Consider the following 27508-nt stretch of genomic DNA (forward strand, 5'->3'; position numbering starts at 1 on the left):
GCTATTCTCACCGGATCCACCCAAGTTGGCGACGAAGTTGTGAAACAATCAGATTGCTACACAGCACTCGTTATTCCGCCGTTGTCAATATTTCATCATCAGACAGGTCCAGCTCTACACTCTTGAATGTAGACGAGGCCTAATGTCCCTCCTCGCGATTCTTCACAGCTTTCTTCACGTTGGAGGCCTGAACTTGGCACAACAGTGAACAGAGCCAGGGACAGGCTGTATAAGTCCCAAATCGAGCGCTGACTAACATCCAAACATCCGGTGTGGTGTATCGGTTATCATTCCGCGTTTTCAATTGTTCTGCAATTAATTGCGCCGCGGCGAGCGGGGTTCGACTCCCCGCACCGGAGATTCCTTTTGCTCTTTTCGTGGATGTTATTATCTTTTTTTTCCTGATTTAATAGCTCAAATCGTCGGATTCGTGGTGTTGAGGCTGTCCTGTGAGGTCTAACAGAGATATTGGCTGGGTTCTCCTTCCTCGAAAATGAATCTGAGATGTGGGGCTCCAATTAAATGCAGCGCTTTTCATTGGCCAGATCTCGATCACCACGGGACCAGCCGCGTGGGAGATCTGGTAGGGCTGTCACAGGGAGGCAGGAGACAAGAAAACTTGACTTCTATCGTGAACGACAGAAGAAAACCTAGGTAAACCTAGGTAGACTTAGGTAATTGGTATAAATTCAGGAGTTAGGATAGACTTAGGATAAGCTTAGGTATAGGATAGGGACCACTTTTTGAAGGGGCGTTGTGTGATTTGTCCCTTCGCATTGGGAGTGCATCTGGCGCTTTGTCTCTTGATACATTGCATGTCTTTCTATGCTCGTTGAATTCCATTTCGTATGAAGATGACTAGGTCTGATATAGCTTCTTCTATGACTATATAGTCTGAATTAAAATTGTATTGTGACCAAAGCTACCATATCGTCTAAAGCAGACAACCAACCCTTACCCAAGCAACCAAAGCATCGCTGTTTGACTCTGCGATACAAAGACTCAAAAGAAGCCACCATGTCATCCCAGTCAATTACTGGGGATGGAAATAATTTAACTGTTGAAGACAACGACTATGGACTCAAACATCTAGCGAGGGTATCTCATGTGATTTGCGGGCAATAGGTGCAAGACAACAGAAGACCGACAAGCAAACAACAAACAAGTGCGGGATATTTGTGCCAAGGTCAATGAGAATTCTCGCAATAGTCAAAACAAACAGTGTGCGTGGACATGTACTTGCCGCATGGCGTCTTCAGACCGTGTGAGATATATGTGAAACGAAAGCCTCATGAGATAACGGCATACTTGCTAGTATTTGAGCCAGGTCAAGTCAGAACGTTATAGGTTTAACCCCCTCCCGCCTCTTCATGATTGTAAAAGGTATGGTGTTCGTCCTGAGGAGCGTTGCGGACTGAATCGCCACCCTTGTCGGCGAGCTGGAGCTCCAGATACTCCTCAACATCTGATGTGCGTTCTTCGATCTTTGTAGCGCGTTGCACAAGATTGTCAATATCCTTCCGGTGTTCAGTCATGGCTGGCAAAAGCAGTTCTTGGATAGTTGCTCCCTCACTCTGGGAGGCTTCCAGCTGCACTCGGCTTGTTTCCACAATGCTGTTGAGGACCTGCTTCATGTCTTTCAGGTCTCGGGTCGCTAGATTCACCTGGTCTCCTGCAACGTTGGTATTGTGCTTTGCTAGAGTGTCCACACACTGAGCGAGAGAATTGCTCAGCGGTTGAATCATATCATGAACTGCCTGCAAAACGATACCCGTGACATTCTTTGTTACTTGGTCCGCGATCTGATCGCAGGTCTCTTTCTGGTCAGAATGGTATTGCATTCTGAATCGACGGAACCATGATGGCTCATCAGGGTCGTCAAGAGGGAGTTGTCGAAGGCTAGAAGGCTATTGAGTGGAGACATCCCCAGGGCTTCTGAGAGTCTCACGGGGGGTCAGACGAAGAGGAAGCAGTTCTCCAGTTTGCGGATGTTCCTTTCCATAAGAGCTCAAAGAGAACATAAAAGAGTCAGAGGAGCCCCGGGGAGCCATCGTGCGAGTGTTGCCTCTGCACTCATGTGACTGCGGCAGATTCGGGGCTGAAGCGGCAGACTCCCCAGAGCGGTGGTCTACCAGCCCAGACTTGGCTCTCACATGGTCGCTTTGAGTTGAGTGCTCGCGATACAGGATAAGATCTCTAGGATCTCCTGAAAAAAATCTGATCATTTGCCCTCTTCTCGAGAGAAAGAGCAGGGGCACTTGAGCGCAAACTTGGTTCTTGACTTCTTCGGAAGCCATTTGGATCATAAGACTCCTGCATGAACGAAACGTCTGTCGGATTAGGCGGTAAAGAGGCCTGGCCACCAGTAAACACCGGGCGGTTGAGTACATGTCGATTTTGATTCAGGCCACGCCCATAAACCCTAAGGTCCTGGAGCTTAGCTTTCCACTCGAGAGGACGAGCCCGGGCCTGGTTGTCGACTGTGGGTGCCGTTGAGGGACCGGAAGGCTCAACTATCGGTAGATTAGATGCTATTTCTTACTCCGAATCCCATGAACTCACGTGGATGGTCGGTGTCAGCCGATAATGGAGTTTTAGGAGAGTCTGTCTTCTGCACTTTTGTGCAGAGGAGATTCACAGAAGCATTAGAAGTTCCACGCTTTCGGGATAGGTCTCGAACTGGCTCAGGAACGTTGGCCGCCCTGAACCTACTTCGGGTAATTGGCTTGGGCTAGATTTGTCAGAGGAATCTCGAGGTTGTCTTCTAGGTAGCTCACATTTGTTTCATCTTGATCATCTCCGTCATCGTTGTCTGTATAAGTACCGTCTCCGTGAATGTTGTCATAATCGGCCTCTTCTTCACAGATCTCCATAGCCTCAATCGACTGCGGAGACTTGGGTTCCTGAGACTTCGCATGTGATCTAAGGTTCTCCTTTGAGGAGAATGTATTTCTGGCTTTGGTCCCTGGAGGCTTTGCTGTCTTCTTGGGCACAGGGCTCGCCCAAGACTGCGGATCGAAGTTCTTGTATTTGTGTCGAAGCCATTCTCTGGGCTTTGAGAGTTTTTCTTCGTCATAAGTGACCCGTAAGATTATCCATACGGCGAAGGTAATGTTGCCGGCTTTCCAGAGTCGATGGGCACTTGGTTGAGCCTGGTTCGTATTTGTGACTTTTGTGTATCCTTTGAGGATGCGATCGACGAACTCGTGCTTGGTATCGTTATCCCATTGAGCTGAATGCTGATCCCAAGCCAGCTTGAGCTCTTTGAGAAGCTCTTTGTCTTCTGGTGTTGAGGGCAAGCGAACATCGTCGAGCGACGGGAACTCAGTAGATTGAGTAGTTGCCATAGCGCCAAGTCTAGGTAAAGCACCTGTTGAGCCAGAGAGCGATGGTAATATCAGTCGCTTTGAGAGGTAGTTACAAGATTGCTAAAAGAGAGTAATGTAGAAACGGTGGACGGGAGGATGAGGAGGTTGCCAGGTTGTTGGTGGCTTGCTTGCTCAGGTGCCTGATTCACTGGTGTCGTTGGTGGTAGGCAGTGATTCACCTGGCACTGTCATTGGCACCGGTAGTGATATTGACAGTGATTGACGGTTCCGAATATTATAAGAAAGAAAGAAAGATTGGTGCCCCATGTAAACAAGCCCAGTAGTGCTTGAATAAGAGGCAGGAATTAAATTTGTCAACATTTCTGTTCATGCATAAACACCAAAATCCAGCATTCACCCCCTAACACGAAGTCTTGAACCAAACACCCAAACACTTCAAGGTGTCTGAGGGCCTGAAATCGCTAAAATAGCCAGAGAGAACACCCAAACAGCCCGCTAACTAGGGTATTGCCAGTCCGATTGCGCAACTGGGATTGTCCGTGGAACCTACACCGAGCAAAGCGCCATAGAAAAGCTCTTGACCAGCGTCTTTGGTGAAGGAAAAGCAACTGTCAAGGTAAGAAGCTTTGTACTAATGTATCGGAGACGCGAGAGGTACTGATTTATACAGAGGAAACACAACAAGCAACATTGTACACTCCCAAGGCATCTTGACAAAGTCTCCTCGGCATTAGCCACTGCTGCTTGACACTGCCAATTGCTTTTGTACCAGCAAATATCTGAGAATTAATGCCTGAGGTAGATAATTTAATATCTACTTTCACAATTATTCCCTCTGCCTTCCTTTATGCTCCCTCAACACCTGCGTTCTCACACCATCCGCCCAATACCCCCTCAAGACCCTCCAACCTTACCCGGACCTTTTGGACAAGGAAGTACTCGCTTACTCCGCCAGTGCAGCGCGCGTGTGGCCCAGAACATCTAAGGGGAATCAGCAATCATGAAGAGATGTTGCAGGACATCGAGCTGGTCGCCGACCCCTCGATCGATGCCTCCTCTACAAGGGCTTGGATGACCTTGGAGAACCTTTCCTCTGCGTCTCCAGCGCTCATCGCGCTGCTCAACAATCAGGAATATGTTCCTTTAATTATTATCCTCTTGCCCCGACGCCACTGACAGATGAAGCTCTCCAACCAGGTCTCTAAAGTCACGGAGATGGTCGCTGATCTCAAGGTCGGACCTCGAAGCAGGCGATCTTCCGCAAGCAGCCGTAAGAGCGGAGATTCAGATGTCACCAACCTCATAGAGAATGAGGCCGTCGATTCTTTCTTTGAGGATGAGTACATCCTCACCATCTTCGGAGCTTTCGTCGCCCAAACCGGCCATCCCCTCAACGTTCGCAAGGGAAAGAAAACCCTCGAGTATGGGGGGAAGTTCCGCGACGCAGCGATCGAGACGATGAAGGAGTCCTGGAGCCCGGATACCCTCGGTAAGTTATTTACTTTCACCTTAACATTCATATGCCAGCTGCTGACATTCGTCTAGACGAAACCATAGCGCGCCTCCTCTACCTCAAAGATCAGGATATCATCCGCCTGTACAACGGCCTGAGCATTAAGCATCGTGACAAAAAGGCCGAGGGCAAGGCAAAGAAGTCCGCTGTCCAAACCCGCACCGAGTCTTTCCAGACCGCCATCGACGGTGAGGATATCACTCCTCACCGTCGAGGAGAGAAGAGAAAGGCTCATCAGACTCCCGCTCGTCGCCGCCAGCGCGTTGACCCTTCACAGGCCTGGGCCACGAAAACGAGCACCATATCCACCAAATTCCCGCAAAATACCCAGAGTTAAACTCTATTATATATATAAAGGCCTCCTCTCAGCATGGAAGCATGAGAAAGTCAGCGCTGCTAGGACAGCGACCTATGGCGCCGAAATCTTTTGTTACTTCACCACGTTCAAGTCACGGAAATCCACCACTCCATCATATCAAAAATTCAGAGACACGCGGTCTTGCCTTATGGCGCCTGGAGACTCTATCATCCAGCATTCATATGATGTTGTGCACCTCCTCGCTGAGCCTTCTTGGTTCCACCGATTTAGGAGAGTTTTTCCCCCTCCCAACAGAAGGACTTATTCCAGAAGCTCGAACAACGAGTGGCAGAGACGTTGAAGAGTCACATCACAGATGAAGTGGCCGCGAAGATAAAATGTCTTATCCTCCAGGAAATCGAAGAAGTAACCGCACCGATGAGCAACAGTCTCATCAAGTGCATAGAGACCATGGCAGAGCACCAGAACACTTCTGCCGATATAACTCGGAAGATCGATGCTGTCAGGGCAGCCAATGCCGATGTCCAGCGAATGACGGAGTTACTTAGTAACATTAAGGTATCAAGTCAACAACAGGCCGAGGCATTCAAATCCGAGGGAGTAGCAATCAACCAGCTGCTCCCAACAATTCAAGATCACCATGACGATATCGACAGGCTGAAGCAGCACGCCACCGATGTTGAAGATTAAATTGCTATTCAAGCTACCACAAGGTCCGGGGGCAGCTCATATGCCTAACAACATTGAGAGCAAGGAGTATATTGCACGCATGTGTTTATTGGTGTTTATCTTTGTGCTCTGAGCCTGAAGTCTCTTTTAAMCCCCCGCCGCAAAAGAACATACCTATTTGTGAATAAATATGATATAGGCAAGGAGACAACAAGGACGAGAAGAGAAGAGCAAATACACTTAATATTAATACCCCTATGGGTATACTAAGCTAGACTACATCCTTAAAACACTTCAGGGTTTCCTAAATTTATAACTATATCCTCATTTTACCCAAGCTTTCTTCTGTGATGTAGGATATAAGCCATATTGGTTCCGAATCCCTTGTAAGTGTAAGGTCCTGAGTTTTCTTTGTCTGCATACTTGATAGTCTACATAGGAATCATCCCTTCCAGGATAGACGACTTCCATCCAAATTTGTCACCCGGCTTTCTCACTACAGGTGCCCTAGTTCGTCCCGTATTTCGGTGCGCTCTGATGATGAGATTACAAAACTCAGCTTCGGGATCCTAGTCCTTTGTATTTGTTTCCTAAACCCAAGAGTCAAGTACTCCGTAGACCAAATCTGTTCCCTCCTCGCATGGGGACCACCTCAAATTACCACGCGGCACTCGCGCCCTTGCATCCTTACATTAACACCATCATTTCACTTCGACAACACTATCCCATCTGGAGTCTACCAACCATTCGTACGTCGAGTACGACCATTATTCGATCCAATACCATCATTCAGAATGTTTGTAAGCACATTCTGGCATCCGTGGACTTGATTTTTTTACAGGTCGAGGACCACTTGTTTTCTTAGAACCGTCGTGCCACTAGAAAAGATTAGCCTGTGCCTAACAAGCCAACCCGCTCTAATTACTTTCTTGCGATTAAAAACGGTGCGAAAAAAGAAGTTGTCGAGCGGGGGAGCGAGTCGAGCAGTTACCACTTGATCTATTCGTGTTGAAGAAGAGAAGAGAATTTGAAAAACACTTCAGATCTCAGGAGACAGGTAACACGTTGCCGCCCCCCAGATCCAACCATATCATTAGCACTGCCCAACAGTCAGTCATCCTGGCGGCTGCGTATTGTCCCTTACGGGCCACCGAGGATCCTAGGTCTCCTACCCGGGGTTCTTTTCTTTCAAGGTCGACCAACTCAGTCGACCTCAAAGACTCCTTCACCAGCTTCTCCAGACAGAGCTTCAGAAGGGCTTGAATTAGTTATAGCATGCGTATATTTCTAAGGCAGACATATTAGTGTTTACTGCCACCAGCACGAAATGACTACACCTACTTGTAATTATACTTGAGGCCTAAGCAAAGCTAGAGTTTATTTCTTTTTTGATCGTGCTGCTAGGTCTTGTTAGCTACTCCTCGGTGCCAACAGCATCCATACTCACTTTTGATCTTTGTGTTGAAGAAACAAAAAAAGAGTTGATCGGGAGAGCAGAGGTAGCTGACGTTGTCACTTGTATATTCTGGAAATGTTTTCGACTGCGGAGGCGGAATATGGTAAAATCTCTTTGACAGAAGTTGAATTTTGTAGGATGTGTCAGGATGAATCTTTCAGGCAAAGCCGCAACCAACTACCTGCCTAGTAGTAAGTTGACGACGGCAAGAATGGTTCCTTCCGGGCCTGCAGACTACCTCTTTGACATAAGAGTAACAAATACTACTAAGGAAGCTGCCCTTCGCATTTGTACAGCCATTCCATACCTAGGCCAGCCATTGGCTCACCAGAGGCCCACATGGTCTTTCCTAAAAGTGAAGTTACCTATTCACAAGCTCGGCATCTTCCATGATGTCGAATTTCTCCGGTACGAGGCAGTCAACGCCCATTAGCATGTTTGGTTTTAGATTCTGGACAAGCAACACCTCTCGTTCAAATATAGCTACAGCTCGCTCTCCGTTTGATAAGTTGCCAATCAAGTTTATCTGCATTATCACGTATTTATCTGCGGTATGCATGAGATGAACACCTTATGATTGGCTACTAACCTAGATCTTGATTCCTGGGCACGACGGTCACGTGGACGTCGGCCAACGCAAGACCCTTAGGTCCCACTCGGTAGATGAATCAACCTAACCTTGACAGTCGTGGAAGATCTCGTTAATGGGAATAACAACACTCTGAAACCTGCTTTCGCCCGAGGAATCTAACTACCTACTACCTAAGCGCCAAAATTCCCGACCCCAAATGATAAGTAGACCTGGTAGTGCAAGACTTCACTCAACCTAACCCTAAAATATCCTAACACGTCTTCAGTTTATTTGTAACTCGTGGCTATAGCCACAAACCTTTTACGCTTCCCCGACCTGGTTTCTCATTTCTGTGATGTCATCCTTCTTTGCACAAGTAGGTTCACTTTGTCAAGGAATGTGATTCAAGGCCACCAACAGCAAGACAAATGCGATTGGCTTACGAGGAAACTTAATCACACTTTTGTTAAAATTGGTAAAGCGTTTATTTCCGGGAGACAGGATCATGGAGGGACATGGTTATTCCCATGGATTTGGATATATCGTCTTGATCGACATATCAGCTTCGCAGCCAGGGACAGCAGGAGTAGTGCAGATCAGCCAGAAAATAAAGAACACGAGTATGGAAGTACAAACCAGACCAGAGAATGTACTGCTCTATTAGAGCAATGAAGTCTTTAGAGGCCTTTGGAGGATATTTAGCTATGAAGACGAAGACTCTGCTCTTTATGGGACAGTCCAACTATAGACAAAATTATTGACACTCTAAAGGTAAGGCAAAAGTAAAGATGACTTCTAAAATGCCTCCTTATGATACTGATTTCTCGTCATACGTCATCAAATTCCAATCTCCCAAACGGTCACAACGGGGCACATGATACAATCACGGCAACCCAACATCCGAGAGAACGGATCTCATCATATTGAACTTGGTGAATAATTGAAATTGAATGTGAATTTAGGTATTCGTGACCAGCCATCTTATTGGGCGTTGCTGGCTTGAACGAGGTTACCGCTTGCGGGAACTTCCGCCAGCTCTGGAGGCCGGATATCCATTGTGGAGGGCACGAAACGAACGAGGATCTACATTCTCGAGATTTATTGGGCTATCCTTGGGTTGCTTAACTCGACCTTTGAGCATGATCTGATAATGTCGATCCCAGTATCGAGTCTCGAACATGACGTTGAGAGCGGTTATTGTGATGGTTGAGGCTCTGCAAGCTAGTCCTAGGACGGCGTTGGTGTCTTGGAGAAAACGACCTGTCAAAAACGAATCTGGACTCAGACCCTAGCAATCCCCTGTTATTGTGCCTGATCATCATAGCACAGAGTTCTTATGTCAATGTAAGTGGGGTGGCATGTAAGGCTCGACAATCACCGTTGAGAGTGTCTTGTCCCATCAGGTGCAAGCCGCGGATCTACCAAGCTTATTCCCATAAGCGGTCATTTGTCAGTCGCTTAATTTGACCGAGTTCAGCTTGATGCTGGCCAATAAGATGCCGTGAAAGGAGACGAGATACTTTTCACTGGTATTGAATGCGAAAAACCCCTGGCATGAGGCTGCGCCAAGACAAGCCACCGGAAACAAGAACTGGAAAAAGTGTCAAAAAGCAGTGACATCAGATACGCGAGCGGGCCGTAATTCAAGTGGGTGACATCGGTGAAGTCAACATGAGATCGTGAGATATCAAAAGGATACTTTGTCTTTTAGTAGCGATTGCCTGGATTCAAAAGGCTGTTGACTGTTAAGCCTGCTAAGAAGCAACCCAAAAAATAAAATCAAACAGATGGAACACATTTGCGGACTCTTTGCCACAAATATGATCTGATTTTGAGGTATGCTGCCTTCCTACTAGCCTATAGAAGATATCTGCTCCGAGTAGTAAATATGAACCTGTATCTGTTATAATACAGGCTAGGTCTGGACCAAGAATGCGGACCCCATACCCCGTAAGAGTAGGAGCCAGCCGTTGATGTCGCTCCAAACTTAAGTAACAAGAGAGTATCACATCTCATATTTTGGTGATGATCTTCACTTTATCTAAATAGACCAAGAGCGGCCATCTAACTAGAGACAGCCTCAAAGATCAACTCACAAGATCCGACGAAGATCACCAATCAAGTTCTTTCAGAATGACACACAAAGACTGCCAATGGAAACACTGGGTGAAGGTCTTTCCATTGTCGGACACACCTAGAGTCGTGATTGCCTGAAGTGTTAGTGAGTGGGGTAGCACAGTACTTTCTATTTCTATTTCCCAAAAAACTTCAGGACCTATAATCACTTCAGATTGTTACAGCTAACCTCTGGTTCATCTCAATAAGCATTATACTACCTTACTTGAGCTTCTTTTGAAGTGAACCGGCCCGCAATGATAACTCCACAGCCGCACTGGTGAGTGTTAGCCTACCCGTTTGTGCTGCCGGAAGCGGCAGCTCTGCTGAGCAACCAAACAAAGTCTGGGGAATTGAGGCTTGACTAGCAGACCTCCATCTTGTTCCCGGCACCGAGACATTACCGCGCCCCAACGATCGACAACAAGCGCCAAGTCTCCAGAGATCTGCAGCTGATCAGCCCCGGATCATCATGTCGTCAAAGCTCACCCGGAGCGTTCATCGCGAGCTTAACTTGCCAACCGGGCACTAGTTCCTGCTGAACCCGCTGTGAACGTTGGCGGGAGGGCTTCAAGGTTTGCCCCGTGACCGGAAGCATGACTGATCCGCGTGCTAATGTAGATAGGATTTGAAGTTATAAACGGAATTCTAATGGACGAATATGGTGGTGTGATGGAGTTGATTTCGGCCAACTCTTCAAGCCTGGTAGGTTAGCCAGTCCTGAATTGGTCTTGTCCGCTCATAATACTGACCGCGACAGGTATGCTCGAAAATGTTGGGACCCTCTAGGAAGATTAAACTTTCGCTCATGATGTCGTTGCATATTGCAGCCAGCCTTAGGTCCCTTGGTAGAGGAGTCCCTGAACCCTTGATATGACGACATACCAGTACGAGGAAAAGCCAGCCGTTGACGGAGATGCCTAGGTGTCACTTACGATGTTCGCTGCACCTGGCCCCGGTTCAGTTGCTATATAGATGAAGGATCATCTCGTTGGCATTCTATGGTCATAGAGGTTGATCAATACCAAGTTCAACAATACCACACAAAAATCATGGATCCCAAAGTTAACTGGAGAGCCGTGATGGCTTCATTCTTACTTCTCTCACCTACTCCATCCTATACTCTCCCATGCGACAGTGATCCCAACCAACAAACCGGCATGCTCTATGCTGGAGGCTGTCCTCTTCCTGGTGTATGTACATGGGGAAGCTGTACAAGCGTCACGATCGGACTTGACCCTACACAATGCGGGAAGCGTGGCAACTCATGCAAAGCTGGGGAGCTCTGCGTTGCTGGCGGATGCTATCCTCTTGATGGATCAAATACGAACAGTTGTACCTCCCCATCAGGCTCCAATAGTTCTGGGCCATGTCGGCCGGGCCAATGGTGTGATGATGGAAATTGTTCACCAATACAGGTGACGGCAAACTCCCGTCGCTGTGGTAGTACCAACACGCAATGTGGGCCTGGTTCGCTTTGTGTCAACGACCGATGCCAAAGGCTGGCCATTGGCTCAGACCCCAATTCTTGCGGTACTTCAAATACGACCTGTGCCTCAGGTAACTGGTGCCTTGACGGATCATGTGTGCCCTTTCAACTTGGTACCAACGTCCAGTCCTGTAAGAGCAGCAGCGAATGCTCCCTTGGCGCATCATGCCAGGGCGGTTACTGTCGCCAGGCTTTCATCTCGACCGACACTTATAACTGCGGCCTGGGAGCCAACTCAAAGAACTGTACTGACAGTCAACTCTGTGTCTCTGGACAATGCCTTTCGCTCAACACCACTTCCGGAACTTCTACCAATTGTGGCTCTAACGGGAAGTGTCAACCAGGATCTTACTGCTCGGTCAACGAGTGTGTACCCATCAAGATCTCAACCGACTTGTCGCAGTGCGGAAGCAGCTCGAGACCTTGTGGAAGCAACCAAGTGTGCGTCTCCGGCCAGTGTGTCAGCAACCTAATCCACCAATCCAACGTTCCTAGGGTCGCATGTGGTGCTGGGTCTGGAGGTCCTGGAGCACGTATTCCAGGCGTAGATGAGGATGAAGACACACAGTCGGACAATGGTGGTAGTTACTCTGAAGCAAGCGGCAGCTCTGGCGACAGTGATTCGAATGGCAATGGCTCAGGAGATGGGGCCGATGGCCAACAAGGAGCATCTTCTGATGGGAATGGATCATCAGGCCAAGAAAATAATGCATCTGGCAATGGAGATGCACAGTCGTCAGATGGTTCAGACGGTGGAGACGCCTCTAGCGATGGCGCCTCATCGGGAGGAAATGGTGGAACCTCAGCTCGGCCAGAGGGAACCTCGAGTGATGCTGGACGAGAGGGAGGTGACTCAGCTTCTGGAGGTGAAGACGACACAGGCGATTCTTCCGGAAGTGCTTCTCCGTCTGGCTCAGGAAATGGAGATGAACAAGCAGACCAAGATGGATCCAATCAAAATAGCACTGACGGAGCATCGCCGGACCAGAATGGAGGAGATACCGGCTCCGGGTCACCAGACTCAACTTGTGACCCAGCTTGCACTGGCAACACCGTCTGCATCAACAACCAATGCGCTTCGGTTCAGGACCCGTCATCTTGTGGCACCACCCCCAGCCGCCTCCTACATCTTCTGCGGAGACAAGCGACATCAACCTGTCAGCCAGGGTTTGCCTGCATCAATAACGGTTGTGTACCTGCGGATGGACCTGTCAACTGCGGCGCATCAGGCGTCAATTGTCCAATCAATTACGCTTGTATACAAGATTCCTGTGTGGCTCTCGGTGACCCAACGTCTTGCGGCGGTGAGACTTGCAGCAGCGATGAAGTCTGTATTGGCAACATCTGCACACAAAGTCCTGGTCTAGCTAGCTGCAATGGAGTCGCTTGCCCGACTGGTGAGACTTGCCAAGATGGAGCTTGCGTTCCCATCGATAGCACTGGCTCTGGTTCAAACGGAGGTGCAGGAACCCAAGGGAGCGGTTCAAATAATGGAAGCGATGATGGATCTTCCTCTTCAAGTGGTGGCAACGGGAACGGTGACAGCACAGGCGGGGAAGGACAGAGCAGCGGAGGTTCCTCTGATGGGGACTCTTCTGGCGACGGCTCCTCTGACGGTGGGTCACAGACTGGCAGTACACAAGGACAAGGCTCTGGAGGTGATGATCCAGGAGATTTTGGCTCAGGATCTGGCTCTGGCAGCGGCTCTGACTCTGGAAATGGCTCCGGGTCCGGGTCAGGCTCCAGTAGTGGCTCTTCTGGCGGCTCAAATGACAGTGGGAGCTCAGAATCTGGAACGAGTCCAGGAAACGGAAATGGCTCGGGCAACGGATCCAATTCGGGATCAGATTCACCCTCAGACAGTGGTTCAGGATCTGGATCTCAGGGGGGTAATGGATCAGGATCGAACGGTGGAGATGGCGACAGTAGTGGCCCCGGATCAGAACCCAGCTCTGGCTCATCATCGAACAATGGTTCAAATGGCAGTGGCACAGATTCGACAGCAACACGTCAACCAGCACTTACGGCCAGACCACAGGGCAACGTTCCTGGTGGTAGTGATCCTGATACCGACAATACCTCTGGTGTTGCTAATACAGGATCAAATGGCAGACAGACTTCTAGTACACAAGCCGGGATCCGTCCAAGCCAAACTGGAAGCCAAGGAAATGGCTCTGGAAGTGACGGATCTGGAGGCGACAATGGGTCCACCAATCGGTCGCAATCAGCCTCCTCCCCGAATCAGACTGGGGATACAGAGGGAGGTGGTACAGGCGGCGGCGGCGACGCTGCTTCGAGCGAACCCGTGTCTAATGGTGGCTTAGAAGCAACATCAGGAGCTTCTGTATCTGGAGACTCTTCGACTTCAGGAGTAATTGGATCGGGAGCTACAGGCTCAACGGGCCTGACGTCGCCAACTTCTGTCCTATCTGATGGAGCGCCAATCGTCAACCCCGGCCCAGAGTCAACGGAATCGTCTGTAAGATTGGTGACATCGACTTCCAGGCAGGTTGGAAGCCCTGAAGGAAACCCCACGGGGGGTGGAGATGGCGACCCATCACCAACAGATAGCAGTGGTGGTGGTAACAACACAGGGACTCAAGGGCCACAAGGATCAGGTAGCCTGTCGACGAACAACGGGGGCCCATCAGCTACAGGCGGTAATGGAGGCACTACTGGGACCGCAACTCAGGGCCCAGGCACCTCAAATACTGTTGACGGTCAGTCTAGCTCTCGAAGTTCAGCTGGATCCGGTACAGGGGATGGACAACCTTCAAACACTGGCGGTAGCTCCAACGCTGGGGCTCAGACAAGTGCAAGTGGCACCCAACCTTCAGCGACTAATTCACAGGGAACCGAACCAAGCCAAGGGGATGGAACTACTAGCTCTTCCAACGGTCAGCCAACTGGTGGACAATCTACATCTGTCACGACCACAGGACAGGGCTCGTCGCCCACTGATGGATCTCCCTGCTCGGATGACAGTGACTGTGCCGTCGACACTGAGCTATGCATTTCCGGAGGACTCAACATCTGTACTTGTGTGAATGCAGTATGTGTTCCGAGCACCGAACCGGGTGATACCTCCACTACAGGAGTTGCAAGTTCGACTGCGGCTTCTGGAACCCAGGGCACTAACCCTTCAACACCGACAGAGAGTGGCGGAAGTACACAGTGTACTGATGACGATGACTGCTTAGCTGACGTCTCGTTGTGCTTGAGCGGCTTCCTCAATGTTTGTACTTGCGTCAACGCAGTCTGTGTTAGAGACACGACGACGGGTGGTGGTTCGCAAGTCTCAAGCACGGCTTCTGGTAATAATCCAGGGTCTGGCGGCGGCGCATCAGGACCTACAACAACTGATGATTCGGCTAGACAGACAGGATCGGCATGTTCTACCAGCGACGACTGCGTGGCCGACGTAGCATTATGCCTGGTCGGTGGGCTCAACTTGTGTGTCTGTGTAGATGCTGTATGTCAACTCGGCCCAGACTCGAATAATGGTGGAGGAGGCGATGATGACCCAAGTCCCACAACCGGAGCACCAGCAGCACAAACATCAGTACCATGCGCAAATGCTGAAGATTGTACAGCTGCTCTCGGGTTGTCTGTCTTGGGAATCTACGTCTGTGTGGACCTCATTTGCCAGCTTCAGCCAACAGCTAATCCTACGGATGGAGCTACTACAGCCTCCCAAACAGGTTCAATCCCCACTATCACTGAGCCTATCGATTGCTCCACAGATCAAGACTGCGTGGCGGCGTTGGGAGCCAGCGCGTTAGGAATTTTCGCGTGCATAGACCTCTTATGTGAGCAGACGGCGACAGCTTCTGCAGCTGGTGCCTCAGCGACTCAGCCTGCCGCTTCTGTGCAAGGAACTGACGTGGAGTGCTCGACGGACCAAGACTGTGTGGCTGCCATTGGAGCTGGGGCTCTTGGTATCTTTGCATGTGTCAATCTTCTTTGCCAGCGGACAGCAACAGCTAGCGTTGCGACGAGAGCAACTAACACTGGGGCCTCTGCTTCGGGGTCTACAACAGATGTTGAGTGTGATACAGATCAAGACTGTGTCGCCGCTCTCGGTGCCCAGGTGCTGGGATTATTTATCTGTGTCAACGCTCTCTGCCAAGAGACTACCTCAGCTACAGACGCTGGAGCTTCGACAACTCAGCCGCCTTCTACGGTCGCCAGCGATATCGAGTGCTCGACAAACCAAGATTGTGTCGCAGCAATTGGCGCGAATGCTTTGGGGATCTTTGCTTGTATAGATCTGATATGTCAACAGACTGCAAACCCGAGCAGCGGCTTTGTCACTGTCACATCGGACAGTACACCAGCCCCAACCAGCTCGGAAACACCGTGCTCTGACGACAGCGACTGTACGGCCGCAGGCCAGACATGCGCCGCAGACGGTTTCTGCAGGACATCGTCCCCTGGTACTGGCAACGGAGGCGCCTCATCTTGTTCCGATACTGTCGACTGCCTCCTATCTCTGCAACCTCTTTGCGCCCTTGGCCTTTGCGTTTGCGTGAATGCGGTTTGCAGTCCTCCGTCGGATGTCGACGCATGTACGACAAACGCACAGTGTAGCGCTGGACAAACTTGCCAGCAAGAAGTCTGCGTTGACGATGTCACTTGCTCCACAGAAGATGACTGCGTAGCAAACCTCAACTTGTGTACGTCCTTGGGAATCTGTGCCTGTGTCAATGGGCTGTGCACTCTATAACACAGCCCTGGCTCCTTTCTTCTATTTATATAACGGAATGTTTTAATTATAGGCTATAATTGGTGTTCTTACTTAATTTCGCTTTTCCATTGCTTCGATTTCTTGTACTTTACGAAACAGGATGGTTGAGGACGGAACAGCTGTATAACAATTTGTCGTTTTATGTCAAATAATACCCCCATGCAACACTTTCGCTTGACGTATATAACATTTTATCATAATAATACCACGTCTTTATTCCACTTCCCAATGAGATTTGCTATTCCGCAATGGTATGTTTCCCATGACAATATCGCGAGACTCCCTGCAGATCAATGAACCCTGGCATGAGCGAGGGTCTATTTCACAAACAATGACGCCCGATACAAGCAGCGAAGTTCTTTTGACCATAATGATCTCACCACTTGTCCTTGGCTGCCAAAAAGCTTCTCCCTCCGACTGTCTTTAGCATCACCACGCATACCTCATGACTGACCGCCGTCAACGAGCCCCTCCACTAACCCGAGCCGATAAATAGGGTAAGCGTCGGGTTAGAGAAACCGCGGTTCCTCTGATGTAGCTAAAGGAAGTATTGAGATGAGAATGACCCAAAGTGAATTGAGTCTCTATCAGCTACCTGGGCTTAATCTAGGGTCTCGGCCCTGGACGAATATAATTGAACCCAATTCACCAATTCGTCTGTTGCAGTATCACCGCATAACTCTATAGGCATCAGTCGGTTATATCCCCCTTCGGCGTCCCCCTTCCGTCCATAGAGGTTAGCAACGGTTACTACTGCAACAAACGCCGCCCAACGGTCATTGCTAACCAATGTTCAAGGCTGATCTGAAGAGCGTCGCCAGAAGGGTGGGTCAACGTTTTCGAGAGTCGGTTTGGGTGCTTCCCATGCCTCCCATGCCTCCCATGCCGCCGATTCCAGGATGGATGTTCTTGGTTTGAACAAGGTACCATCACGGTAAGTGGATAAGTCGAGTGAGATCGTTTCATACATCAAGGTGACAAGGAATTTCTTGATCTCGGATCCGGGTGCCTCGGGCAGGCTATCCAACGGGACGGGGAACCCCCTGATGCGTTTGTAGTAACACGCGGCACTGTCGATCTTTCGGAAGCTGTTGGTGAGCTTGATGACGGCTGATAGGTTCTGATCCCATTCCTGAAAAGGGTTTGGAGTGTCAGGTTTGAATAGGGGATTTAGAAACGTTGAAAGTTCATTCCCGATTTGTGATAAGGTGAGGCCCGGGGTTTTATAGAGCAGTTTTCTGACTTTGGATGAGGAAAATAGGGTAGCAATAATGTCGGGGTCGATCTGGTTGTTGATGTTGTCCACAAACGGGCGAAGGATATGGCTTTTGCCACCTTGAAAATTAACAAAGGCGGCGGGAGAAGCAGAGATTAAGGAGAGTAAATTCTCTAGTGGTTCAAGGGCCTCGAAAATCTGAAGCCAGAGCTCGAGTGGGAGGCCGGGAAGGTCATTGGAGGACGGCGGAGTCGACATGGTTAATGGTGAAGCCATCGTGAAGCATCAATAGGTTGCATGAGAAGAAAGACTGTGAAGAAAGGGAGGAAGAATAGAGATGAAGAGAGTTCGAGGAGGAGAGGCCTTTTACCCTCATTCAAACTCTAGAAAATTACTTAAGCACTGTAATATGGTAGATGTTCGGGATGAAAGTAGTTCCAATTGAAGTTTAACTTTATAGTATCTTGCCAAGAAGTATTTAACTTTTGCAGACAAAAGTGGTACCTTCATGACAAATAAGTCAATAAACCAAGAGATACATATATCTATGCCAGATGTGGTTAATAGACAACTTTTACAGAATCGGATAACCCATAATGGCAATTGTTCAAACACTTAGGTGCCAATACTCAGAAGCCTTCCGTAAGATTTATCATCATTGCAGCGCCATTTCAAGAATTTATGTGACATCTGACAATTCTCGAGGGTTATCATACTGGTCCCAGAGAATTGAAGTTGAACCACCAATTATGTCCGAGTCTTTACCTTGTATCACACTCCACTAAGGATCTGGCTGACGCCAGCCAGACACACCATCCTGGAAACATTGCCCGCAGATCGTGAGGGATCCACAAAAGTTGCTGTTGTAAGAAGAATATAAAAAGACCGACCAAAGAAGTCCTTGGAATTAACTATCCCCATTATCCTACCATTCCATCTTATACATTACTTCTATTCCCTCTCAGCCACCATTATGGTTCAACACACCCCCAAGACTACGGTTCACCAGCTCGCACAAGAGTATGCACCCATCATCAAGGGCAAGACTATCCTCACAACAGGCGCAAGCCCAGGGGGTCTCGGTGCAGTGTTTGTGGAAGTCATTGCTGTCGCAGAACCTGGACTAGCTATTCTAGCTGGTCGTAGTGTGAGCAAGCTCCAGCAAACTGCAGACAACCTTGCTGTCAAGTACCCCAATTTGAAGACGAAGATTCTGGCCATTGATCTGGGTTCTCTTCGTTCTGTTCGTGCAGCTGCAGAAGAGGTCAATGGATGGTCAGATGTCCCCAAGATTGACGTCCTGGTTAACAATGCAGGGATCATGGCGACGGACTTTAAGCTCACAGAGGATGGTTTCGAAAACCAATTCGCTTCAAACCATCTAGGCCACTTCTTGTTTACGAATCTCATCATGGACAAGATCCTTGCTTCAGAGACGCCTCGAGTGGTTAGTGTTTCCAGCAATGGTCACCGCCTAGGGCCCATCCGCTGGGGTGGCCCCAATTTCAGTGTAAGCTTTCACGACACTTTATCATGGAGTCATTGCTAACCATCATATAGAAGGGTGAAAGATACAACAAGTGGGGTGCATACGGGCAGTCGAAAACAGCTAACATGCTGTTCGCCATCTCTCTTGCTGAGAAGCTCGGTAGTCGTGGACTCCAAGCGTTCTCCCTACATCCTGGTGCCATCCTCGGTACCTCACTGGCCAAGCATCTAGATACCTTGGATAGTCTAGGTAAGTACTTAACGGGTAACTCCCAAAGACCAAGCTAACGGAAGTAGTCGAAGCTGATCGTGCAATGGGAGACCCCTGGGGTTGGGTAGATTGGTCGACAGTCCCAGTTCCGTCCGAGGTCGGTGCTGCAACACACGCGTTTGCTGCTTTCGATCCTGATCTCAAGGGTAAGTAGAACTCTAAGACTCTCAGATCCATGTGTACTGATGTTGATAGAACATAACGGTGCATATCTGCTCGAATGCCGTTTAGCAGATCCTATGACTGATACAGTCAGACCATGGGCGACAAGTTCAACAGAAGCAGAGCTCCTTTGGAGGAACAGTGAAGAGATGGTTGGTCAAAAGTTCGATTTTTAGATCAGCAATGAATAGTAACTCGTTTTTCTCCGTGATGACCCGGAATTGGTTTGCCAAGTTATTCGCCTTTGTATAGTCTTACCGTGTTGTTGTCTTGCTCATGGAACTCGTTGGTGACTTACAAAACGCGTTAGTCGGGATACCCGGCAATTCACAACATCTCATAAAGGCTACACAACGTCTGATGGCAGAATCTTACGAAGCCGCAACCTTGATAGACTCGGGAAGCAATTTCTTAGGTGTAATTTCGCACTAAAATTGTCCCCTGCTTCTTACCCTGGTGCATCAGCCCACCAGTACAGCCTCACAGCAAAAGCTGTTCCGCGGATGCCGCTCAAGTGCCGGCCTCCCACTTTATGGGTACAACAGTTTATAGTTGCAGTCTAGGAACAGTCCAAAAGGTAAGGGTCCATCGGTCAAAGAAGTGATCAATAGTTAATCATACCTAATCATAGCAACAGTCTTTCTAACAAATTCTGAGCAGCCTGTTGTACTTTTCTTATGCAGAGTCTGATTCCTCTACTTCTATAGAAACTTACTATATCAAGAAAGAACAACTTTTTAAACCTTGAGTGTTGATGGGAAATTATGGTGAAAGGCCCGATTGTTCGGATGCTAGAATCGGCATTTGCCTAGCCGTTGTGTAAACCCCATCTTATGTCCACCAGTATTAGCTCCCTTCGTGATAGCTTCAGAGTTTGAGAAAGTGAATTCATCAGACACGCTATTCTCAATGATGCCACAAATCTAGCTTAGAATCAAAAGTTCCTATTAGAGTCAATTTTTCTCCTGCTAGTTAGCGTGCTTGTATAATTCGGCTTCAGTTCCTGTTACAGGATAGAAAGTTAGTTCTATAAGCAAACTAAATCAACGAAAAAGACAGCTAAAACAAGACTTGACTGCACTAGCCTGGGTCTCTATCTATACCTTGCCAACCTTGTGTGCTCCGCTGTCCAATTAGGAACGGAAAACGGACTGCATGTCTATCTGGAAGGGACTTATATATTATCGTCTTATCCGACTTCGTGTTCAACTTAATCAAACTTCACTAACCGTAAGACCTACTGTCATGGTACTTGTCTATGAACTTTGAACCAGATGCTAAGATACCAATAGTATGTAAAACGTGGCCGTCAACACGAGAAATTGACTTTCATACACCATGAGTATACTTGCTTAGGTAGGTCAAAAAGCTAAGCAAACTCAATACCCTTCGGAACTTGTGATCAAAAAGGGAAGTACATCGTGATATCGTGATTTTGGCAATGCTAGCATTCATTCTGCTGTGCACCTTGTTGTCCGAATAGTGCTATAAAGAGGCAGACAGTTCCCTCAGGAATCAATCTTTCCTCATCGTCATCAGCCTTCAATATTTCCCAGGCAGTCTACAGAACATCTTACCAAATATCAAATCTCAATCAGAAAACATGCGTCCTCAATCAACCGCAAGCATGCTCGTGGGACTCCTCCTCTCTGGAATGGTCTCGTCAGCTGCTGTCTCGAACCTCAAAGAGGATCTCACCACGCGGGGTCAGGCAGTCGATAGTACTGGACTGACACCCCTTACCTTCAATCTTGACGAGATCTCGGTTGCAACTCCTGGTCAGACCGTGCATGACTGTCACCCTGATGAAGAAGGGTGCAAGGAAAAGGCAAAGGTACTCTCCAGAGCTACCCCTGCAACACGCAGCATTTGCGCCTCAGGCCAGACCTATACCCGATCTGAATGCCTCAAGTCAAACATCCTTACGGTGTATTGCCGAGATGGAAATGGCCGGGTCTGGCGTAAATGGGTTGTCTGCGAGGCAACCGAAATCTGCGTTCAAAACGACCTGGATCCTCCCTATGCCACATGCAAGCCAGTTATAGATCTTGTGCTTTGGTACACCAACTCAGCTGGTGGATCCACGGTCAGTGAGAAATATATCCATTCGACCAAGAAGCAGTCTACCAGCAAGGTTGGAAACATGTACTTCGACAGGAACGGGAACTACATTAAACTCTTCCAAACGGATTTCTATCGCGAGCCTGGAAATTTCTTTGTTGGCGAGACTCTCAATGCCAACAGGGCTTATTCTCAGTCAGTCAACTGGGTGAACACGGACAATGTGAAGGTTGATGTCAAGACTGGTGGAGATGGAGGGATTTCTGTTTATACCTTCTTGACCTAGTGTTAAGTCAGCAATGAAACTGCAAAGGCGCAGTTTGCGTTCGCGACCCAGCATCTCCAGTTCCCGACAATTGGCTGCAACTTCACGAGCTGCAGAGATATGGAGAAGCTAGACTATGCAAGCCAGCAGAGCTTCTTTCAATAGATACTTGTGTGTTAAATCGAGGTTTTTGGGGCCCGAGGTCGAGAATTATTCTATTCATTGCACTCTGGAGACTTTCCTGGTGCTGGCCATGGAAATGCAAACTATTACTGATAGGTTACAGATCTAGGGCATTAGCAAAGTTCATAATATATACAGTCTTAAATATACTTGTATGAAGATATCTTTAGCTTACGGTAAATGGAACCTTCTTATTCCCGAAGGTCGGTGTCAGAACAGAGGCTGAGGTGTTGTAGACGTGAAGCGAGAAGATTCTTGGTAAAGAAGTATCTTGTTAACCCAGCCGGAGGACATGAACTTGTTTGGATGTTCAGAATAAATATGATATCTTCCAACTAGTACGCTAAATATTGAAAGCAATCCTTCTGTTTCCTTCCTATTCCTTTTGTACTTTGTTCCGAGTGTGACTTCCAAGGAAATCGAAATGGAAGAACCGTCGTGGCATGGCTTTTGAACCTCCATGAAGTAGATCAAAGTCACTTCCCCAGATGGCAACCTCTCTATCCGGGGATCATCCTCTACTGTGTTCTCAAGCCAGTGAGATCATATCCTGTTCACCATTGGTGGCCTGATGTTTTTCAGACTTTCTGAATATCTGACGCTTATTAATATTCAGCTTGTAAGGTTGTAGCTGAGGTGGCCAGAGGGAAGCAGCACGTTGCTGTCCTGGAGTTCTGTGCAAGGTTGTTGGCAGCGGCCAATAGGTATTTTTATGCTCACTGTTAGGTACAGGTTCTGATTCACAGCATAAAATGGATAAGAAATAGGCGACTAAGGTAGCCATCTTCTTTGAGAAGGCTGTTGAACTTGGGTCATGTCACAATCATCTAAGCACCGGACCATGTCTCGTGGTGGTTTCCTAGTAAGATTATGTTAGCTTTTATCCTGATTCTGTGAGAAAGCGTAACTCACCCTTCAAGAGATGTCTAATAGGCTCTGACTTGAGATCAAATCCATGAGCACCAAAGCTATCCAGCTGTGCTTCCGAGAAGCAAGTTGGAAGGTCAGTACCTCCGATGTACTTGAGATATTCCAAAGTGGCACTCAAGCAAGGTAAGTGGGCATCAGCCTTCAGACCTTCAAGCACAATGGCTTTGAGCGAAGGCCAAGATTTCGTGATCTCGTTCGGCACTCCAGGTCTACACAGGGGATGCACGTCAGAGCCCTCAGCATATGCAAGGTCGAGGATGTCAAAGATGTAATCAGACTTGATGATGCAGCCAGCTCTCCAGATATTCAAGACGCGTGTCATGTCAACACCCCAACCTTCTTGTCGGTTTTTGCGTTCCATGACATCGAATCCCTGGATGAAGCACGCCAGACTTGTGACATAAACAGCTTGTCGTAGTTGTTCAAGAATATAGGCTCGCTTCTCGGGCGCAACTGTGAAGGGTTGTGGAGAGACGGTCCCGATGGAGGCTTTGACGGCGCTTCTTTGCTCGACTTCGGCTGAGGCAAGTCGTAGGTAGTGGGCGGCGGTCAGACTCGGTGCCGGGACATGAGAGGCGACAGCTTCGATGTTGGCCCAAACTCCGGTGCCTTCGGAGTCGTTGGCATCTTGGACGACGGCATCTCTGATCTGGTGCAATAGAGAGCCGCCGTCGACAGGACTTCGGGTTCTGCAGATAGGACCGCTGATCGATACGAGGAAGTTGCCTTTCTGAATCATGAATGGTTAGCAAGCTTGGAGATAGTCAGCATGTAAAGCACTTACCAGTTCTCCCTTCTCACACCAAGAGTCAAACACGTCGCCAATCTCATCACCAGTCATCTTCAAGCACTTGTCCATAATCTCCCATGCTTCGCAGAGACTGGACATGACTCCATGCTCAATGCCATTATGGATCATCTTCACAAAGTGACCACTCCCACCAGTGCCAATATTGGTTACACAGGGACGTCCTTGATCATCCTTGGCCGCGATCCTAGAGAGAAGGGGAAGAACTTGCTCAACAGCCCATTTCTCACCACCAGGCATAAGCGATGGGCCATATCTAGCCCCAAAGCTACCACCTGAGATGCCAAGTCCGATATATGCAACACCAAGAGGACGAAGAATCTCTTGTCTCGCTTGTGTGCGTTCGTAGTTTTCGTTCGAAGCGTCAATAAGGATGTCGCCTTTTGAGACACGTGATTTGAGTTGGGCGACGACACTATCGCCAGGACGGCCATTCGGTAAGCTGAAGATAAAGACCTTGGGAGACCCGAGTCCTTGACAGAGGGCATCGTAGTCCTCGCAGATGTGGATTCGTTTCGATAGTCCAGCGGCCTCCGCGTTCTTCGCGACCTTATCGAGACTTGCTCGTGATGTATCAACTATGGACACGTCGAGCCCCTTTTCTGCGAAAAGGAGGGAGACGGCACCCCCCATGGTGCCAGCTCCAATGATACCGACCTAGTGGATGCATGCATTAGTGACATTGCAGACGGGTAGTGTTGGTCTGGGGTAATTACTTTGGTAATCTCCATTTTGGCTGTTGATGTCAGAATATGTAGTTGGTTAAGACGAAGTGATTAAATCAGGAGGCTTGTCCGTTGAGGATACGAAATTATCTACATTTCATAGCACGTCCAACCGACGATTTAAATACACGAGAATTTTTCAAGAATCACCTGGAATAATCAAGCTGATGTGAGCCATGATGCTGCACTGCCTCAAGTTTCACATGATAAGGTCGACAGTCAACTATCTAAAAGGCGCATATGATCCTCAAAATCATGGAAACTTCGAACTATGAACGATAATAAAGAACGTTCGTCCCACGAAGAGGTCGACAGTCAACTTGAATAGTGCCCGTTAGATCATGACTCGGCCATGCGGAGTCTCCGAATTTTCATGCCGTTCGAAGCCGCAGACCCCCACGGGGATCGAGAGCGATAGACCTGTAGCGTGGAGAAAGTTCATTTGGTCGACAAGTACGTGGAGAAAGAGCCTCATTGAACTTCTCTCCCCTACCAAGACTCTGGTTACGTATCGTGTCCCACTGCCAGGCTGACTGTCGACCGCGCACAAGCCAAACTACCGGCACTAAAAGCCCCATCCTAGCAAAAGGGCCCATGTTCCGATTGGTAGCTGACAGTCAGCCTTTCTCCATAGCTAACTTTTTTCGCGGCTAGTCTAGAATTGGTAAGTGGTCTCCGAATTTCTCCAAGTTCTGTTGAACATGGGGTTAGACTAGAGAATTGCTCGCGTGAAGCTGAAACTCCATGATGGATGGAGTTGGCCGATGAAGGCACCTTATGAATTGACATAAATACTTTTCATCCGTTCCCCATACCCCAGATATAGTTTAATTCCCCAAACCCCAGAGGATCATCACTCATCTGGAGTTCCATCCAACTTTATCTCCTCTTCTCCTCTTATCTTATCAGGACCTTGTGGTTTTTTCTCGCCATCATGACCAACGAGATCACCAACTCGACTGCCACCGGTGCAGCTCGAGCTGAGAAGCCCTCCTTCGAGACAAAGGAGAACCTCGAGAGTTTTGTTCCTCACAGCGATCGTCTCGCCCTTGCCCGAACAATGGATCCCGAAACTCGTGCTCGGGTTGAGAAGCGTCTCAAGCTAAAGCTCGATGCTCGTTGCGCTCTCTTCGTTCTGATTTACATCATGAACTATCTCGATCGAAACAACATCGCTGCTGCTCGCCTCAAGGGCTTGCAGGATGACCTTAAGCTGGATGATAATGAGTATGCCACATGTCTCAGTATCCTCTATGTTGGTTACATCCTTATGCAAGTCCCTTCCAACATGTTCATCAACAAGATCCAACGACCTTCATTATATCTCGGTGCCATCATGCTTCTCTGGGGCCTGATTTCAACTCTCTCAGGAAACGTCCATAACTTTACCGGAATGGTTGTTATCCGTTTCTTCCTCGGTTTCACTGAAGCTGCTTTCCTACCCGGAGCGTTGCTTATCCTTTCCAAGTGGTATACCCGCCGGGAACTCACAAAGAGAAATGCTGTCCTCTTTTGTGGTAACTTGATCTCCAATGCATTTTCAGCTCTTATTGCGGCGGGAGTGTTATCTGAGATGGATGGCGTCCTCGGGCACGCTTCCTGGCGCTGGCTCTTCTGGAGTAAGTTTTCCATCTGTTCCAAGAAAGAACATAGCTAACAATATTTAGTCGAGGGTGCAATTACCATGTTCATTGCCATCTTGGCCGTCTTCATCCTGCCCGATCTTCCCAGCAACACTCGCGGTTTCTCTCAGGAGGAACTTGCAGTAGCTCAACTCCGAATGATGGAGGATGTTGGTGAGGCTGATGAGGATGCTGAAGGCCAAGGAGCTGTTGCCGGATTGATGATGGCCCTCAAGGATGGCAAGATCTATGTCATGATGCTTACTTTTGCCGTCTATGTTGTGGGCCTGTCTTTCAACGCCTTCTTCGTAAGACTTTCTCCTACCCCTCGTATTGATTCTAAATACTGATATTCTATAGCCATCTCTCACCAGCACCCTCGGTTTTGCTTACGTACCAACTCTCCTCATGAGCTCGCCACCTTGGCTCTTTGCATGCATCGTTTCTCTTATCGTTGCCTGGAGTTCTGATAGAACACAGGAGAAGGTATGTTCTCATAGACTCATGTTTCCTTTGCTCTTCATACTAACCATTTTAAAAGTTCTGGCACATCGTTGGTCCTATCTGCATTGGCTTAGTCGGATTCATCATCAGCATGTCGACACTCAACGTTGCTGCTCGATACCTTGCTCTCTTCCTCCAGACATCTTCTTATGCTGGGTATGTCGCTCTTCTAGAACCATCAGCTTATCAAAAGTTCCAACTAACATCAAAACTTAGATACATCGTCTTCTATTCTTGGATCAGCTCAACATTCCCTCGTCCCCCTGCCAAGCGTGCCGTGGCTATCGCCCTCATCAACGCGTTTGCTCAGCTTGGTAACATTGCTGGAAGTTACGTTTGGGGTCTCAAGGAAAATGGCTACCGCAAGAGCTACGGCATTGTCACGGCTATGTTTGGCTGCACCATCGCCGGTGCTCTGGTTCTTCGCATCATGCTTTCAAGGTTGAACAAGCGACTTGAGGAGCTTGAGAGGGAGGAAACACAAGCCCATGAGGCCGAGAAGGCTCGGGAGGCTCAGGCTGATGAGGCTCTTCGTGTTCAAAAGGGCTTCCGTTATCTTGTCTAAGGTCTGGGATAACACATGTAGTTAGTATTTTGGACTACCCTAAGCCTGTACATCTAATAAAGGCAATCTCAAATGAGACAATGATTGACCAAGTAGCTGTTTAGCCAATAAATAAACTGAATAGGCAAAGCCGTAAACTTAAATTTTATTTGACCTTGCATTTCCCTGTTTGCCTCCTACCTCTAGCGTTCAAAGCTGTCACACGATCAATCATTTGAGGTGGCTTGCTTGCTTACCTACCTAGTATGTTACACAAATGTTGACGCACGGTAGTGGGGGTTAGCTTTTAAGTGCTCTAGCGTGGATGGTTTGGTGGGGGTCCAAAGAATAGCAGCAAAAAGACAATATTTAAATGTCCAATCCGTAACTGAAAATATAAGTAATCATTTATACTCTAATATTAGTGACTTATACCAGATAATTTGCTGGGAAGTGATATCATCAACAAACATCATTGCTTCAAGGTCAGGCGCGTCCGTCAGCTTACTCTTTCCCAATCC

At 48.4% G+C, this 27508-nt stretch overlaps 9 protein-coding genes and 1 non-coding gene across 10 annotated transcripts; 6 read left to right on the plus strand and 4 right to left on the minus strand.

Annotated features, from left to right (window-relative positions):
- The first annotated feature begins 266 nt into the window (after positions 1-266).
- On the plus strand, positions 267-359 carry tRNA. The gene is made up of 2 exons: positions 267-303; positions 325-359. It is a non-coding gene; the product is annotated as a tRNA-Glu (tRNA).
- Positions 360-1349: 990 nt separating this feature from the next.
- Positions 1350-1841, minus strand: FMAN_02111 (uncharacterized protein; the record flags this gene model as incomplete). The annotated part of the gene is made up of 1 exon (XM_041835426.1): positions 1350-1841. One exon carries the CDS (start codon positions 1839-1841, stop codon positions 1350-1352), a length of 492 nt encoding a protein of 163 aa, XP_041685591.1.
- A 355-nt stretch (positions 1842-2196) lies between these two features.
- On the minus strand, positions 2197-3347 carry FMAN_02112 (uncharacterized protein; the record flags this gene model as incomplete). Its single annotated transcript, XM_041835427.1, has 3 exons — positions 2197-2513; positions 2563-2731; positions 2778-3347. 3 exons carry the CDS (start codon positions 3345-3347, stop codon positions 2197-2199), a joined length of 1056 nt encoding a protein of 351 aa, XP_041685592.1.
- A 771-nt stretch (positions 3348-4118) lies between these two features.
- On the plus strand, positions 4119-5179 carry FMAN_02113 (uncharacterized protein; the record flags this gene model as incomplete). Its single annotated transcript, XM_041835428.1, has 3 exons — positions 4119-4466; positions 4515-4818; positions 4875-5179. 3 exons carry the CDS (start codon positions 4119-4121, stop codon positions 5177-5179), a joined length of 957 nt encoding a protein of 318 aa, XP_041685593.1.
- A 5845-nt stretch (positions 5180-11024) lies between these two features.
- Positions 11025-16187, plus strand: FMAN_02114 (uncharacterized protein; the record flags this gene model as incomplete). The annotated part of the gene is made up of 1 exon (XM_041835429.1): positions 11025-16187. One exon carries the CDS (start codon positions 11025-11027, stop codon positions 16185-16187), a length of 5163 nt encoding a protein of 1720 aa, XP_041685594.1.
- An 814-nt stretch (positions 16188-17001) lies between these two features.
- On the minus strand, positions 17002-17700 carry FMAN_02115 (uncharacterized protein; the record flags this gene model as incomplete). Its single annotated transcript, XM_041835431.1, has 1 exon — positions 17002-17700. The coding sequence occupies one exon, from the start codon at positions 17698-17700 to the stop codon at positions 17002-17004; it is 699 nt and encodes a 232-aa protein (XP_041685595.1).
- Positions 17701-18397: 697 nt separating this feature from the next.
- Positions 18398-19521, plus strand: FMAN_02116 (uncharacterized protein; the record flags this gene model as incomplete). Its single annotated transcript, XM_041835432.1, has 4 exons — positions 18398-18934; positions 18985-19162; positions 19210-19329; positions 19379-19521. The coding sequence occupies 4 exons, from the start codon at positions 18398-18400 to the stop codon at positions 19519-19521; spliced, it is 978 nt and encodes a 325-aa protein (XP_041685596.1).
- Positions 19522-20948: 1427 nt separating this feature from the next.
- On the plus strand, positions 20949-21692 carry FMAN_02117 (uncharacterized protein; the record flags this gene model as incomplete). Its single annotated transcript, XM_041835433.1, has 1 exon — positions 20949-21692. The coding sequence occupies one exon, from the start codon at positions 20949-20951 to the stop codon at positions 21690-21692; it is 744 nt and encodes a 247-aa protein (XP_041685597.1).
- Positions 21693-22681: 989 nt separating this feature from the next.
- Positions 22682-24323, minus strand: FMAN_02118 (uncharacterized protein; the record flags this gene model as incomplete). Its single annotated transcript, XM_041835434.1, has 4 exons — positions 22682-22713; positions 22767-23514; positions 23569-24249; positions 24309-24323. The coding sequence occupies 4 exons, from the start codon at positions 24321-24323 to the stop codon at positions 22682-22684; spliced, it is 1476 nt and encodes a 491-aa protein (XP_041685598.1).
- Positions 24324-25251: 928 nt separating this feature from the next.
- FMAN_02119 (uncharacterized protein) lies at positions 25252-27008 on the plus strand (the record flags this gene model as incomplete). The annotated part of the gene is made up of 5 exons (XM_041835435.1): positions 25252-25936; positions 25985-26247; positions 26300-26425; positions 26481-26599; positions 26660-27008. 5 exons carry the CDS (start codon positions 25252-25254, stop codon positions 27006-27008), a joined length of 1542 nt encoding a protein of 513 aa, XP_041685599.1.
- Between the last annotated feature and the right edge of the window lie 500 nt (positions 27009-27508).

This window comes from Fusarium mangiferae, assembly GCF_900044065.1.
Source record: "Fusarium mangiferae strain MRC7560 genome assembly, contig: FMAN_scaffold010, whole genome shotgun sequence".
Classification (NCBI taxonomy): Eukaryota; Fungi; Ascomycota; class Sordariomycetes; order Hypocreales; family Nectriaceae; genus Fusarium; species Fusarium mangiferae.